General features: G+C 41.5%; 1 protein-coding gene across 4 annotated transcripts in view; it reads right to left on the bottom strand.

The window, feature by feature from the left end:
• Positions 1 to 13273, bottom strand: part of MTMR7 (myotubularin related protein 7) — a 176756-nt gene that overhangs the window by 54811 nt on the left and 108672 nt on the right. For all 4 annotated transcript variants that reach the window (XM_053216349.1, XM_053216350.1, XM_027077237.2 and 1 more), the window contains 3 exons: positions 11449 to 11571; positions 9961 to 10123; positions 1403 to 1560 (listed from right to left, as the gene is read on the bottom strand). In XM_053216349.1, coding sequence (XP_053072324.1) covers positions 1403 to 1560; positions 9961 to 10123; positions 11449 to 11571 — 444 coding nt within the window. The remainder of the gene's footprint in view (positions 1 to 1402; positions 1561 to 9960; positions 10124 to 11448; positions 11572 to 13273) is intronic.

Below are 13273 nucleotides of genomic sequence, written 5' to 3'. Positions count from 1 at the left end.
ACAGCTGCTGAGAATTTATACAAATCTGCAGTTCTTGCTGACAATGTGTACAAAAATTTGTGTAAAGTTTTTGACACAGAAATTTGACCTTTAGGAATCTGTCTTTAAAAAGAATTTTAACATGGGCAAAGATATAGCTACCAGGATGTTCTCACTATGTTATTTAAAATAGTGAAAAATAGGGGTGCCTGGGTGGCTCAGTCGGTTAAGCGGCCGACTTTGGCTCAGGTCATGATCTCACGGTCCGTGAGTTCGAGCCCCGCGTCGGGCTCTGTGCTGACAGCTCAGGGCCTGGAGCCCGTTTCAGACTCTGTGTCTCCCTCTCTCTCTGACCCTTCCCTGCTCATGCTCTGTCTCTCTCTGTCTCAAAAATAAATAAACATTAAAAAAAAATTTTTTTAAATAGTGAAAAATAATAATAATCTGAATGTCTAAAAATTGGAGATTAGGTAGACAGAATATGACAGTCATACTACACAATTGTTATATGATGTTTTTAAATTATATAAAATATATTTATTGACAGGAAAATGCAATATGATGTGTGAGGAAAAGCAGAACACAAGGCATGTGTTGTATGATTCCATTTGCATTACATACATTCGAACAATTCCTTTTCCTATGTATTTTCCAATTTTAAATTATTCAATGCATTACTTATATAAGAAAAGACATTAAATTATGCAGATGAGAAAAAAATCTGAAGTAAAATTTTAAAACCTAACAAAAGAATGTGAGGGCCATGTTCTTTTTTCTTTTATAAATTCTCTGCAACATTCTTATGCTACTTTTATTACTTGAAATATTTAAAAACGTCATAGGGAAACCAACACTGATTTGTAAGCCCATCATTAGGGACAATACAGCATTGGTTCTGCCCCTTCTGCCTCCTTTCCTCTCCATAGGCCTTTCTGTAAACGTAGACACATCTCGCCACATTTCTCTAGGGAAGCCTCTTGGTGACCTTGTGTACCAATCAAGAGTTCAGTGAGTACAGAGAGGAGCTGGTGCCAGACTGCCATCAGAGTCTCTGTGACTTCCCCACTAATCACTCACCACACTATAAAAAGAGCTGACAAGAGAACTTGGCCCTGGCCTGCTCTCCCGCCCACTGCCTGGCCATGAGGCCACTGGACTTCTCTGAGTTTCCATTTCCTCAAACATTAGGGGAAGGGTTTGTGTGTCGGGCGGGGGGGGGGAGGTCTCTAAGCTTCCAAACTTTTTGATTCCGGTGCAGGTAGGAAATGTAGCTGGTAATAACCAGGGGAGACTTGCAAATCTACAGATCTGTATCTACAAAGACCAAAGAAATTAAAGGAGATTAGGTCAGTCATGCTAAGCCACGGGAATCAGGAGTTCACTTGGATTAAGCATCTAGATTTCACTAGATGCCTGCACTCACTCGGTAGTCTCTATTCACATCGCTGAGCTGCCAATAATTATTAGGGAGGCCCATTCGCTTGTATTCTTCGCTGAGATCGATCAGCATCCAGCCCTGTTCTCTTTCTTCTTTATCCAGCTTGGGGTTGAATGAAAAGCAGTATAACTCCTCGTATTTCACTGCAAGAAAAGGGAGAATAAAGCCAAATGAAGCTAAGCCAAAACTAGAACCAAATCTCCCCAGAAGCAGTCTGTCTGCGCTAGAGTACATCAAGAAGCCAGTCCGGCTCCTGGCCCCTTGGGACACCCTCTCTGGGTAGGTACGCCCACCTCCTCCCGACAACACCATGAAGACCTTGGGACAAACCAACTCAACTTTGCAAACGCTTCTTTCCTTTCAGAAACAAGGACTTCTCCATTGTGTGCTTTCTTTAAAGTTTCTTTGGAAGGCAAACATATTCTCCAGACCATACAAGAAATGGAACTTAAAAATTAATTAAGAATGTATGTAACATTAGACATCAAGAACTCAGTTTGTTTATGTATATCGAGCTTGGATTTGGGACGGCTTCTCAGAGGTAGAGAGAGGCCCGGACCACTGTCATATTTTGATGCTCACAATATTCAAAAAAGAAACAGCAATTGAAAGGCTGTGGGATGTAGGGGCACCTGGGAGGCTCAGTCAGTTAAGTGTCTGACTTAGGCTCAGGTCATGATCTCACAGTTCGTGGGTTCAAGCCCCACATCGGGCTCTGTGCTGACAGTTCAGAACCTGGAGTCTGATTCAGATTCTGTGTCTTCCTCTCTCTCTGCCCCTCCCCCACTCATGCTCGCACACACTCTCTTTCTCTCTCTCTCAAAAATAAACATTAAAAAAAATTTAAAGAAAGGCTGTGTAATGTATTTAAGTGTTTGCCCGGAAAACATCTGAACTTTTAGCAAACACATCAATGTCATAATTACAGTGCTCATACAAAATTCATAGGATTAATAAAAAAATCAATTCATAGTGTCAGGCACCCTGGTCATGAAGGGCAAATTTAAGGATGTACGACGAAACTCTCCTTTCAATTCTGCAAGGATGTCTTTGTCTTTATATAATACCCTTCCTGCTTGTGAGCCCAAGCTCCACAGCCTTCCCCATTTAAAGCTAAAATTTGATTTTCTTGCTCCAGTCTCGCCCTGTTGAAAGAAGCATTTAGGCCAGTGCTACTCAACAGAAATGTAATGCAAGCCACTTATGTCACTTAAAATGCCCTTGAAACCACATTAAAAAACTAAAAAGAAACAATGAAATTAATTTTACTAATATATTTTATTGGTAACCCAATATATGCAAATATTATTTCAATATGTGCATAATATAGAACTTATTAATATTATATATATCTTGCTTCACAACGTCATTGAAATTCCATGCTAGCTCCATGTCAAGTGCTCACCGGCCACATGCAGGTGCTGGCTACCATATTGGATAGTGCAGATCCACACATCGCTAGTAAAGAGAAATCATGGCTGATACTCACTAAACCCGTATTTCATTCCAGATTCTGTTCTTAACAAATGTATTAACTTACAATGGGCCTCATTTTCCAGATGAGAAATCTGAGGCAAAAAGTGGTTAACGAACATCCCCAGGGCCACAGAGCTAATAAATGGGGACTCTGGATTGAAATTAGGCAACCTGGCTGTAGAGTGCATTCTCCAAAGCACACGCACTGCCCGTCTAAGGCAGATCCTTCTCTCTTCTCCCCAGACGGACCACTTTTGTGTCTTTTCTTTCCTTGTTCCATCCTCTTAACCTTCCTCTTTTTTTCCAATAGCTTTTTTTTCTCCTCACAGTTTTCTGAGGTCCCCTCATTTATTCCTTAATCTGTTGATGACATTCAGATATGGATAATTTACTTGCTCTTCAACACGCATCTGGAGACCCAGTCAAGGACCTCACCACCAGCAAAAGGCCACAGCAACACACAGGCAGCCTAAGATCTAAACTCAGTTTCAGGCTTGTGATTACCATTGAAATGACTCATCTACATGGAAGAAGAAAGATAAGGGTCATATTTTTCATTAGACATGTAGTCTTTCTTATAAAAAAAAAAAAAAAAGCAAACAACTAGAGTGTACCTGTAAGATAAACTATGTTCTAGTTCAGTTTCTCTTGATATCATATATTCTAAACTTCAAACTTTAGAATATGGACGATTTCAATCAATAAGAAAATACACACCTACAGCTATCTGTACAAACACAGAAGAGATGCTCTCAGTAGGAACTGGTTCTTGTAATCTTAGCTTATTGAGCAGACAGCACAAAAAATTGAGATCCATTTCTGGGAACCAATGGCTCGACACTGACACATCTTTTCCATCTCTCAGTACCATTTTCATGACTCAGGCCTCTGATATCATAATGTTAACCGCAAATGCAATTTGTTTAAGAGGGCAACAGAATCTCTTGAGAAAGCCTCGGTTCCCTCAGTGAAAGCAGAACTTATGAAGACAGGGTTAGTAATGGAAGCTAAGTGCCCTTCGTTAAGTAGTTACAGATAGGTGCAAAGGTAGAAGAAGAAAACCAGTGGAGGACACAGAGTTTTCTATGTATGGGCTCATGCATGCTGTCATTGGGAGAAGGCAGAGACACGGTACAGAAAGCAGGAATAACTTAAGGCAGACATGAACAAGATCATTCGTGAATTCTGAACTGGGAGGCATTAGAATGGGTTACCACTAAAACTGTGAAATGTTTTGTGTCATTTTTTTAAGCAAAAGGGTGATCAGTCATACCTCCAGCCCAATGTAAGTTAAAATTCTTCACGAGGGCAAAGAAACCCACATTTTTGTCAGCCCAAACTCAGTCTTATTAATGTAGGCAAGCTTCTCACACAAAGGCCAGCCCAGGTGAAGCCTTCAGCTGAGGCCTGCCGGCTCTGAGAAATTATAAAGTACCATTAACACAGATGCAAACTTTACTGAATAGTTCCCATTCACAACGATCTGTTCCGCTCACCTCCATCTTCTGCAAAATACGTAGCAGAATTCTTTTTAAGTTTATTTATTCGTTTTTGAGAGAAAGCAAGAGAGGGGCAGAGAGAGGGGACGAGAGAGAGGGTCCACAATGTCAGTGCGGAACCCGACACCAGGCTGAAACTCACAAACGTGTGAGATCATGACCTGAGCGGAAACCAAGAGTCAGACACTTAACTGACTGAGCCACCCAGGCACCCCTACCTAGCAGAATTCATAGTCATCAGCAAGTAGGCGAGCTAAAAACAAAAGTAGGGCTACAGAAATCTCTAGTCTTCACAGAATGTGATCTGAAAGAACATACCTGCTTCGAAAAAGTCAGATCCCTCATTTCTCACCTTCGTCTCTTAAAACAGACATGTGATACTCCACTGGCTTCTTACACCATAAGGTCTGAGCCTCTTCTGCTGCTAGTGACAGCAGGTTTCTAAGCCAGGTGCACTGAAGGCCTCTCCCCTACAGCTGCTCCCGTAAGAAGCAAATACCCCACATGCCTTTGCACTGAATGTGCACCTCCAAGCAAAAGAAAAAATTTCAGAAAAAGTTATGTAGAAATCATTCGAGCATGTACTTTATTGACCTACTTAAATCTTACAAATGCTAGGCAAAGGCAGATTTGAAGGTTTTTCTATCTGTTCAGAAAGAAAAAGGACAATTTCTAAAGTACTACATTAAATTAAGAATAAGTAGCATCGGGGCACCTGGATGGCTCAGTCACTTAAGCATCCGACTCTGGCTTTCGGCTCAGGTCATGATCTCACAGTTTGTGAGTTCAAGCCCCACATAGGGCTCTGTGCTGACAGTGCGGAGCCTGCATGGGATTCCCTCTCTCCCTCTCTCTCTCTCTCTCTCTCCCCCACTCTCTGCCCCTCCTGCAGTCTCTCTCTCAAAATAAATAAATAAACTTACAAAAATAATAATGGATAGCATCTTGGTCATGTTTCTAGGAAAACCAAATTGGTGTTTCAGGACTTGGCAGGTAGCGAACAAGATGCAGGTTTTGACTGACTCTGTGTCGTTTGAGCACAGCTGTTCATCACATGCCCCTTAACACAGGGAAGCACTCGTCTCTGCTCTCGGTTCCATACCTATTGCTCTCATTGACGCCTTCGCTCTTAGGTAAGCCCTCTTCCCACTCCCTGGGGAAGATTTATGCCACCAAGTGGCAACTTTCAACTTGGAACCACCAAGCCTACAAATGGCCCAGTCTCTGCACCCCACCTCTGCTCCTTCTCTTCCATAAAAAAGGAAAGGGTGTTCACTTGAGCAGATAAGGCAGCTGTGGGTAAGACAAAGCAATTAGAAAAGGAAGAAAAACAACCTAGTTTGTTGCCCAGGTATCGGGCTAAATGGTTATGAAAACAGAGTATTTCAGGGGAAAAAAATGAGGGAAGTATCATGACAGACTAATTGGGAGAAACAAAAGGTAACTTAATATTATAATAAAAATACTTTAAAAAGAAAAAGAAAACTTGCAACAACCCATGTAAAACCTGAGTAATACAATTATGTTACTGACTGCTTCCCTTTTGCAAATTTTTTAAAAATTCAAAGGAAAAAACAAACACGAATGGGCATTAGCAGAGTGCGGAGATGGGTCTGGGAAGGGGAAAGTTACAGTCATCAGGAGGACACACACTGTGGGGTTTATCAGAACCAAAAGTAACAGTTGAAAGCTAGCCTGCCCCCAGCCTTCTGCTTCATTCAAGGACCTACATGGAGTTGAAAAACCATTTCAAGTGGGGTCAGGAAAGAACACAGCTACTACTGGACTTCGCAGCTTTAGAAGAAAAATAAGGAAGAGGTGCCTGGTGGCTCAGTCTGTCAGACTCTTGATTTCAGCTCAGGTTATGATCTCACCATTCATGGGTTCGAGCTCTGCATCAGGCTCTGTGCCAGGCTTGGGATTCTTTCTCTCCCTCTCTCTCTGCCCAACCTCAGCTCTCTTTCTCTCTCTCTCTCTCTCTCTCTCAAAAAAAAAAAATGAGGAGGAGGAAGACGAGGAGGAGGAAGAAGAGGAGGAGGAAGAGGAAGAGAAGGGGGAGAAAGAGGGGGAGGGGGAGGAGGAGGAGGAGGAAAAAGATGTCTGCTGTCTATTTTCAACCAACAAGTGTTTGAATTAACCACCAGGGCTATGGAGGCTCTTAGTGGAAAAGAACTTCTAGACTCAGAGATAAGTGTCGTCAATAAAAAGAATATTACAACCGCAGACACTGCATAACAGCAGTGACTTAGACTAGGACATAAAAAGTTAAATTAAGCAAATGAGGGGCACCTGGGTGGCTCAGTAGGTTAAGTGTCTAACTTTGGCTCTGGGCATGATCTCACAACTCATGAGTTCGAGCCTCACCTAAGGCTCTGTGCTGACAGCTCAAGAGTCTGGAGCCTGCTTCAGATTCTATGTCTCTCTCTCTCTCTCTCTCTCTCTCTCTCTCTCTCTCTCTGCCTTCCCTGCTCATACTCTCTCTCTCAAAAATAAATAATAAATATTAAAAATATTTAAATAAAAATAAACTGAACAAATAGGATGATGTCAGTCATGAGATTTTTTTAAATCATAATAAATGTGCAAAAGAATTGGGGACTAAGATGAACTGGAAAAAAAACACTGTAGTTTAGAAAAAATGGTAAAATAAACAAAGAAGATGGTTCAAATGTTAAGGGACCAACCAACACTAATTGATACAAAAATAAACAGCAGAAACAAACTGGAGGAGAGAAGAAGGCACATGGGAAAAATGGAAGCTCTCTGAGAAACAGGGGTCTTTTCATCTGAAAAATATATATCCTTATTGGTACACTGGATCTATTTTTCATTGGGCCAAACCTTTACTTTAACCTAAATTGTTCTTTATTCAGAATTAAAGAGCTTACTGAATTTGGCTACATTAATTTTTCATTCTTACCAATCTGAATTCACACAAAAGACAAACCAGTAAAAGCTCACTAGATTTTTAGTAGTTTGATGTACCCTTATCCCAGAAATCCTAATTCAGTGAGGAGAGGATCTCATGAGCTCTGAAAATATCTCTGTCATAGGACTTAACTTAAATGGACTCTGAAACATTTCTTCTTTTGTAAAAAAAAAAAAAAAAAAAAGTTCTTTACAGGACCTTGTAGTTTAGTTGTGTGTCCATAAGGGTAGCTGGAAATAGGTGATTTGTGTCGGTGACTAACCAGAATAACCAAAAAGAGCTACACCGTGCTACCAGGATTCAAAGTATACCACACCCCACCCCACCCCCACACACACCCATTCTGATATACCTAGAGGACGGGGAAGGTGTATTTTGTAAAAGATCCTGAGATGGCTCTGATAAGCCACCCCTACTCCTAGCTGGGACCCCCTTCACCTTTCCCTACCTCCGCCCAGATCCAAAAGCCTGCTTCCAAGGTTAAAGGCTGTAACGTGTCCTAATTTTAGCCCTGCCTCTCACATTAAACTGTGAAACTGTCTGGATTCTGTTTCACCTTCCCACACTTATTAAAGTACTATGTTTTATGTAAACTGGCATCTCTAATTCCAGCATTTCAAAATGCTGGTGGCTTTTTTAAAATATTCTAAGGTAATGGGTTTAATTCAATTAACTACTATCATTTCCTTTCTTGCTCTCTGGCTGTGTCTAACACCTAACTCCCAAACGCCACCTTTAAGAAAGGGTGTGTGTTTTAAAACGTGAGGCACGCAGAGGTCTTCCTCCCTGGGGGCCCTCACAGTGAGAGTCCTGGCGCTCGCTGTCATCACCGGCCAGAGCCCTCACGGCCACTGTCATCTGCCCTTCCAGCCACTCAGCTCTTTCCCAGTTCTCTGGGCTCTTCCTAAATCCCATTAATCCGGTCAGAGCACAAGTATTATCCAGTACACCCATTAATCAGTGACACAGAAATTGCTGGCACACAATTCTCCTCACAATCCCTGCTGCACGCAACCTCACATACATCTTCCCAGAACTTCTGTTCCAATTATAGTGTACCCTCTAAAAAGTTCAACTGCTTTTCTGGCTAACTCTGCAGTTCCCTGCAGCACACGGGGATCAAAGAGCCTCAACCAGCTGCCTTGAAAGGGGAGCGAAGTCGAGGCAAAATGATCAGATTTTGACAGCTCCCTGGCATCATTTTCATTAGACAGCTTTAGTTCTCCATTATCTGCAGATGATACGGTCACGTTATCAGAAACGGAGGAACCAGCCAGACCTCTTGCAGTATTGACGATCAAACCTCTTGCCCTGAATCAAAAAGCATTTAGCAAAGGAACTGTAAACACAGATCCCATCTCCCTCATCAGTGACTTTGGTGTGACCCTACCATGGACATTGCTCTTATATAAAAGATTTACTTTTACTGAATTCTCCCAGGAAACTCAGACGTCTATTTCTTATAGGCAGAAGAACAGCACAAGCCATACAAGCCACGTAGAGAGACAAGAGACCCTTCTGGAGAAGTATACAGTAAGCCGGAAGTCTGAAGACCTCAAGCTGAGAGACCGAACAAGAGAGTAACGAACAGCATATATGTTTCAAATCAACTAAACGTTCTGCCCACAACACCTAAGGAGGTTTCGTTTAAGAGAACCAACACATCCACATGGTGACTATACCTGATGTTAACAAAGGTCCAGTTATACCAACCTTGGGAAACATACATTACCATCAAGAAGGAATAGAATCCAAACCTTGAGGGGTGCCTGGATGGCTCAGTCAGTTAAGCGTCCGACTCTTGGTTTTGGCTCCCATCAGTATCTCACAGTTCGTGAGTTCAAGCCTTGGATCGGGCTCTGTGCTAACAGCGTGGAGCCTGCTTAGGGTTTTCTCTCTCGGTCTCTGTCTCTCTCTCTCTGTCTCTGCCCTTACCCTGCTCTCTCTCCCTCTCAAAATAAATAAATAAACTTAAAAGAAAGAAAGAAAGAAAGAAAGAAAGAAAGAAAGAAAGAAAGAAAGAAAGAAAGAAACCAAACCTTGAAAGCCCCAAGACGGGAAAGTGCACTGGAACTGTTTGACATCAATGCTTTCCATACAAAACAATGTGTCAGTTTTACCTTAGGCTTTAAGCAAGGTGGCTTGATCATCATAGTATGGGAAGAGCATCATTCTGAGATGATTTCACTCCAAAGGGAAAACATGCTCTAACCCTTCTGCCAAGATAAAGTGAATACTGACAATAATGAAAGAGGTTCATATAGTAAACAACTCAGGGGGAACCCCTAAAAGGCAGAGAATCATTCAGAATTCTTGGCCTCATCTGAGGACTGGGATAACATATAATTCCTACAACACCATAATTCTTTTTATTTTTTTATTTAATTTATATTTTTTAATTTACATTCAAGGGAGTTATCATATAGTGCAACAACGATTTCAGGAGTAGATTCCTCGATGCCCCTTACCCATTTAGCCCATCCCCCCTCCCACAACCCCTCCAGTAACCTTCTGTTTGTTCTCCATATTTAAGAGTCTCTTCTGTTTTGTCCCCCTCCCTGTGTTTATATGTGTTTATTGAACATGATTTGTGAACTGGAGAGTGTGCACATACGACATGCAGAGGTCCTCCGACCTACCTGGCCGAGCAAGGCGTATGAGAGAGATGTACACATCATGGCAGTCTCTTTCCTGTGGTATGATGAGCTGTAACAGCTGAAAGTTCTTGCAGCGAATCAGCAGAGGGCACCCAGTAGCGGCTGTTGCCTGTTTTTCAATGGTGGAAATCTGACTGTGAAGAATCTACGACCAAAAGTTATGTGGATAAGCTAAGCACAAATCAGTGATAAATGAGCAAGAAGTAACACAGATCTCTGAGGCACACAGACAAGAACCACTCCCCAGTCTTTATCTAGCTCAACACCTGCACTCAGATGACAAAACTGAGATGCTCTGGGAAAGATCGGTCTAAACCTATCATTTTTTTTCATTACCAAGCCTTCTGCTATCCGGGCTAAGTATGGGAGCAAAGTACTCAGCATATAATTTTGTACAAGACCAGGTAAGGGAACACTGTGGTGGTCAAATGCTGAATGCGCTTACCAGCTAAAATTAAATAAGGTCATGAGAAGTTAGTAAAATAAACCTTGCAATCGACAGAAGTTAGAGATGGCCCCGCTGGGAGGTGCCACCATGCTCCTAAATTCCACATGGAATGCTCAAGTTCAATAGCAACTCGAGACTGTTGTTTTCTAAGCTGCCGGTGGCCAAGTAGACTGCAGAAGAGATTTATGTTAAAGAAAATAATGCTGAAGTACATCTCTCTGGTGTTTTGCCAGGAGGGGGTCTCTGCCCCACCCTCAATGGCAGCATTCGTAACTTTTTGTTGTTGTTGTTCGAGTACAGCTGACACACACACTGTTACATTAGTTCCAGGGGTACAATATAGCAACTCGTCAGCTCTACACATTATACTGCGTTCACAAGTGTAGTTAGGATCCGCCATCATTCTTCCCCGCTAAGTAATGCCTGCCCCCTTCTGCTCAAAATGCAACATCTATGCAATACACAACAGGGAAAAATCTACAATTCAGGGATTCTGGTTCCAGTCATAATGTCCTGGTCGGGTGGTTATATAAAATAAGAGCTATCGAACGGTCTCATTATTAAGTAGCAGAAATACCTGCCAAGAGGACTCTTCCCTAGCTTTTCTTTTCTTCTCTTTTGAATTATCAGAAAAGTGGAGACAATATAATAAAATGACTAAACGGCCTGCACAACTGGAACCTACAGATAAAATGTACTGCAAATAAAGCACTACATAAATGCTGTATCTGGCACTGATTATTCTCGAATGTCTACTTAACAGCTGTGACATGAAGCATTTATATCTCTGGCTATTTCTGTCTTTGATGACGTTCAAATAATTAGTGTTTAAAATGAATAAGTAGATCAAGTGGATTCGACTCTGTGCAGAAAAAGGCAAAGCTGACCTTCCAAAAACAGTTCTCTGAACACCCAAGGCCAAAAGCCCACCCACCTCACCCTAAGGCCAAACAAAATGGAGGATCAAACTTGTTACATTAAACAACAGAAAACACGTAAAGCCAAAAAAAGAGACTGCATACCCATGTTTCTTTTCTGGTGTCAGGTGCATTTTCCACGAATATTACATGAGTAGCCGTCAAATACAAAGTACCTAGGGCTGCTTTTTTAGAAGATATTCGATCTACCAAGCGGACATTTTCAACCTAGAGAAATCATTTTGACAGAGTTATAATAAAGCAAAACACTATTCATCAAGATTAATAGTAAGTAAGTAATCCTGTGTTTAATCCAAAATATAATTTTGAGAACTTTCCCCCTTTACTTAGACCTCAGACATGTTTCTGTATATCAAAAGATTAAAATTCACCAATTACTTAAAATATAATTTTAAATGTACCACAGGTTTATAGACCTGTTCTTTAAGAATACCCTTTCCGTATTTTAAGTAAGTCAGCATTTTTAATTCAGTATATAATTCTAATTTAAAGCAGGATGTGTATGCATCAAAGTTCTGATTTTTACAATAACCATGTATGAATTATGCCTATTAAAAGGACAGTAATGTATTTCTCTATGTATTTCTCCATAGTAGAAATGGCCTCAAAGCAGTTTGCTTCCACATAAACTAGCAAGAAAATCACATATGGGAGCAAAAAGTATCCAAGGAATGTGCTGCATGTTTACAAAGAACACCTATCAAATTAAGATGCTCACTTTCATTTACAATAAAATGTCTCTAATAAATGGAAGTTTTACCACCGACCTTCGAATGGTTAAAGATTTCTGGAAACAATTTTTATCAAGTACACCTCTCATAAGCAGAGCAGTTTCAAGGATATGTGCAGTGGGATCATTCCAGTATGAAATAGAATGGAAATTCTAAGACAACCTCTACAGGGCACCAAAACCTGAAGGAACTATGACTAACAAGCATAGACACCACAACCACCCAATGCACATTCCTGTAATGATGGCAGCTTGGCAATGCCACTTACTACTTCCCAGGCTCAACCTTCTACAGACACTGGCTCAGCCCTCACCCAAGTCAGGATGGTTACTCAATTCTGTGAGGCAGCTTCAGGGACTAGTAAATCATATTGGCTCCAGTCTTCAGTCTAAAATGGACGCTGTGGCCCTGCTGTATTTGGGGAGCACAGAGCTTCCCAGCTGCTCCAGGGAAGACCTAGACCTAGGGGGGGTACCAGACCTAACGAGCACTCCTCAGGACACCCAAGTCAAACAGCACTTGAGACGCTCCATTGCCCCACTCTTCTCTGAGCCCTGGAACCAAACCAGCCTTCCTACCCTACTTCTTCCCAGTTTTCAGAGATCTGAGGAGGTAAATAAAGAATGAGGTATTTAAAATATTCTTTTATTCATACGATTTAGCCGGAGGTGGTGGCATGAGTCCTGAGGCCTTGTGAAGGCCTGTGGATGTTAAAGATGCTAGTTCAACAACAGGGTCTTAACCTACTAGCTCATAGTTGTAAAAAGTATTTCTTCTGTTACTCTGTTACTGATATGCTCCACATTCTTTTTTTTTTTTTAATTAATTTATTTATTTATTTTGAGAGAGACAGAGACAGCACAAGCCGGAAGGAGCGGGGGATGGGGGCAGAGAGAATCCTAAGCAGGCTCCACGCTGTCAGCACAGAGTCCAATGGGGGGCTCGAACCCACGAATTGTGAGATCATGACTGGAGACGAACCCAAGAATCGGAAGCTCAGCTGACTGAGCCATCCAGGCACCCCTGATATGTTCCACATTCTTCTACTTGGTTATTCCTCATTGTATCTCTTTTGTAAATGGTCTTCATATCATTGGTTTACTTTCCAAGTGATAATCATTTCTTATGTATTCATAAAAATTGTTTATATTAATAAAGACAGTAGCCTACAGCCTAAT

Source organism: Acinonyx jubatus, chromosome B1 (assembly GCF_027475565.1).
Source record: "Acinonyx jubatus isolate Ajub_Pintada_27869175 chromosome B1, VMU_Ajub_asm_v1.0, whole genome shotgun sequence".
Taxonomy (NCBI): Eukaryota; Metazoa; Chordata; class Mammalia; order Carnivora; family Felidae; genus Acinonyx; species Acinonyx jubatus.
This window is presented reverse-complemented; position numbering and strand designations above follow the sequence as displayed.